We start from the raw sequence: 3,774 nt of genomic DNA, 5'->3' as shown, positions 1-3,774 counted from the left end.
TGGACCAAAAGAAAACCTTTTTCAAATAGTTATTTCTTTAAATATTTTACTTACTACATCACACCCCCTTAGTAAAATATTATTTTACAATACATTATCAATAGTAAAACAAGATAATATTCCCCCCAAGTAAAACATAAGATAATGCTGACAAATCTATTAATTCACTGTTTTTTTCCTCAAAACTGGGGAATTTTATTAAGAAAAGATTTTCCTTTCAATTCGTTTCGTAAGTAAACAGCCAAAGACATCGTAAATTGACAGCAAAATACTAAATAGCAAATATCACACGTACAAACTACAAACTCTTGGAACCAACATTTATTTGGTCACTAACCTTCCTAACTAATCGCTCTTCAGCGTTATGTCACACAGAATAGATGCACTCAGAAGCTACAATGACCATATCGTATTGACAGAATCAACGAGGAGTCCAATTAGCAGCCCATTCGGTCAGATTGGCTACGTTCCTACTGATATCTTCGACAGTGTCACTCTGCAATGCTACTACAATTTCTTCGGCATAACTCGCCTTGGCCTCCTCTAGTAGGACTTGGAAGATCTCGCATTCGATATTGTTCATAAGCTTTGGACCCATGTATCCTCTGCGAGCGATAAACGAATGACAAATACAAGTTAGGAAACAAAGAACTGTGATGAAGGAAAATTTGCTGCGTTTATCACCAGATTTACAAGATTTTCAGGAGAGGAATCAATGGGAAAGATAGCACTTCTTATGTTCATGAAAGATTTAAACGGGAAGGAATACCTGCTACTTAAACGGTCGTGCAAAATAGAATTGTCAGTCTGAAGAACCACCACACAATCAAACCAACGTTCTGGGAAAAAATCACATCCATGATAGTCCACAATGTTGCCACCATCTTCCATTTTATCCTCGATTTCGTCGCACACCTGCAAACTACACTCAGCTTATTAAATGTACCATGAGACCTACAGTCGGCAAATTAAATGCACCATAAGACTAATTGATTTGAACGTTCAAACGAAGCTTAGGAAAGTGGTCTGCAAGGGACATACTGGAGAATTGTTCTCTCCATCATAGAGCAAGATAAATATCATACATATAAGACAGTAGATCATAGCAACCGTGTATTGTCATCTTCAGCCCTAATTCTTTTGATGATTCACGTCTCAAATTCCAATCCAATGGTGCACTAAGTCACGTTGTGGTAACAATTCAATTTACTAGGAAGAAAACAAGTTCATGATGATTCAATGCCATAATTTAAAACAGTTAGTGACTATACAGTAAGAGGCTTTATTGTTAAAAGAAAAGGTGATATATCTGAAAATGAACTTGTAAACTAGTAACAGGATATTTTGGAAGCATAAGAAACTTCTACACGATCAAAACGACCCATGGGATGAGCAAACAATGAAGGCTAAAGGTTTATGAAGATCTGAAAGGTCCAAGAAACCTTTTTGCAGAAAAAAATTACCATAAAAAATTAGAAATATATTTTGTAGCTGTCCTCTTTGCAGCTTCTTTAGATGGCTATGCAAATTAAAACTATCTTCAAAATTGCTCAGACAATGAACTAGTACTTGAACATGAACCAAAACAATTAAGATGTTAGGAAATATCAAGTTTTGAAAAGAGTGAATTTCTATCAGTTACACATTAGTAAATGACCATTGCTCCATGCAGACATACTTTGTGGAATAGATGAAGTTGACATAACATGATTGTGACTAATCATACATGTGAGATCAATTAGTAATTCACGAGTAGTGGTGATCATTCGACGCTTAATCAACAACTGATAATGCTTGCTTGATCTTTGTGCATGGCAGTTTTGCTGTTTGCTTATTGAGATTCAAAGTTATACTGAGCACTAAAACTCTACGAGATCATAGTGCCTCCAGTTTATTTCTTTTCGTTTCTTGTTTCTACATTACATTAATCAGCTGTACCTCTTTTTAGCTTTTCCCTTTTCCCATATTTATGGAACATATATCCAAAGCATCAGAAACTTGATTAAATTCTCAATTCTATTAGCAGAAAACGAGAGGTGATATGCTATAGCTTTCTCCAGCAAAAAGTGTTAAATGTACAAACTTGGAAAAGCTACTGAGCACCACAACACAGAAATCCATGATACATAGATTTGATCTGGAGAAGTTTGAGCGACTTCTCTTTTGGTGTTATTTTCACTTCCCTTTTCTTCTGAGAACACCAATTGTACCAGAGTATAATGCAAATAATAGAGAGTATAAGGATAACCAAATGATATGAAGAACTACAAGACCAAGAATCAGATAGTGGAAGCCAGTGAGAGCTCACATTATTGTTAACGTTCACTCAAGGTCAATGTGCAAAAATAGTGAGAACAATAGGAAAAGGCCATCTTCCAGATAGTGGAAGCCAGTGAGAGCTCACATTATTGTTAACGTTCACTCAAGGTCAATGTGCAAAAATAGTGAGAACAACAGGAAAAGAGTCATCTTTCATATTCTACTATTTTCCACACAGCTGCCCCTTTTTCACTCCATCAAAACCTACTTCCGTGATCAAATTTGACAATCTCATCGTATTTTAACAGTTATTTTGCTTCTAATCCTCGATTACAACTAGGAAAGATTCGATCAAGCACTCTCCTATGAGATACTAGAGAAAATGGCAACTTTACTCGTCGAATGATCACGAACGAAGGACAACGAAAAGGAATCTAAAAAAAAATCAAAATATAGGGAATCGATGATGAATGCGAAGTTTAGGGCTACGGAGAGACAGACCAGATCCTCGTTAATGATGTGGCACTCGAACTCCTCGTCCCAGCCGTCGTGGAGATCCTTCGCACGGACGAGCTCGCCGACGTTTATGTGGCGGAGGTTGGTGGCTTCTGCGAGGAGCGAGCAAGTCGTCGTCTTCCCCGTCCCCGGCGTCCCGGTCACCAGGATGTTCGGCCTCGCTCTGCCGCCGCCGTCGGCCATGGCACCAAATAATGAGTCGGCAAGCGAAGTCGCTAGCCTTAAGGTCGTCTACTTAATACGAGTTCCTTAACCCTGGGCCGGCCCACATAAGTAATGGGCTCAATCTCCAACTTTGTAAGGAATTTTCAAATTAGCACAGCAGTTTTAATCTACAACATCTATGAAATATATACAATTTTAATATTATATTATTTGTTTCAATAAAATATCACCTCTAAATTTTTAATATTTTTAATTCACTAATGAAATAATTTGGGTATCCATTTTCACTAGAACAATCACTTTAGTTAGGCCAATGCACTAATTGAACTTATATTTTTTATTAGTTCAAGTAAGCTAAGTAGGCTCAAACATACTTTTACCCAAGAGGGTAAAAATCAATTGGTCTTCAACACCTTCAACAGATAGACAGAACCTCCATTCTATACCATCGATTACATGAAAGAGTCACTGAATATTAAAGGGGCGTTTGGTTAAATGATGGGAATGACTATGGATATGGATTTGATAGTAAGGTGGAATGAGAATAGGAATGAAAATGAAACCCATCAAGTTATATGAGTTTGGTTGATTCCCATAAATCTAGTAATCATTCCCAAAATGTCATTCCCAAACCTACAATCCAAATACTATCGTTTACTATCATTTCATTCTCTCATTCCCAAACCCATCAACCAAACACCCAGTAAGTCACCATTTGATTGGCTATACGTGAATTAATATCGCACTTAATTATCATTAAAAATTAAACTTCATTAAGTTATCTAATACATCATGTATGAAAGGGATTTAAGTTATTGAATGTAGATTGTATGT

At 36.6% G+C, this 3,774-nt stretch overlaps 1 protein-coding gene across 1 annotated transcript; it reads right to left on the bottom strand.

The window, feature by feature from the left end:
* Positions 1-257: 257 nt before the first annotated feature.
* Positions 258-2,977, bottom strand: LOC122028107 (adenylate kinase isoenzyme 6 homolog). The gene is made up of 3 exons (XM_042587124.1): positions 2,761-2,977; positions 770-915; positions 258-605 (listed from the first exon to the last, which is right to left on the bottom strand). Exons 1-3 carry the CDS (start codon positions 2,956-2,958, stop codon positions 422-424), a joined length of 528 nt encoding a protein of 175 aa, XP_042443058.1. The 5' UTR covers positions 2,959-2,977; the 3' UTR covers positions 258-421.
* Positions 2,978-3,774: the final 797 nt, after the last annotated feature.

This window comes from Zingiber officinale, chromosome 10A (genome assembly GCF_018446385.1).
Source record: "Zingiber officinale cultivar Zhangliang chromosome 10A, Zo_v1.1, whole genome shotgun sequence".
NCBI classification, from domain to species: Eukaryota; Viridiplantae; Streptophyta; class Magnoliopsida; order Zingiberales; family Zingiberaceae; genus Zingiber; species Zingiber officinale.
The sequence above is the reverse complement of the archived record's forward strand: the minus strand, read 5'-3'. Positions and strand labels throughout refer to the sequence as shown.

Coding starts and splice junctions, on each gene's coding strand:
- LOC122028107 (XM_042587124.1), bottom strand. CDS start 2,958: ATGGCCGACGGCGGCGGCAGAGCGAGGCCGAACATCCTGGTGACCGGG. Junction 916..2,760: donor ACATCATTAACGAGGATCTG/GTCTGTCTCTCC, acceptor TGTAGTTTGCAG/GTGTGCGACGAAATCGAGGA. Junction 606..769: donor CACGACCGTTTAAGTAGCAG/GTATTCCTTCCC, acceptor TATCGCTCGCAG/AGGATACATGGGTCCAAAGC.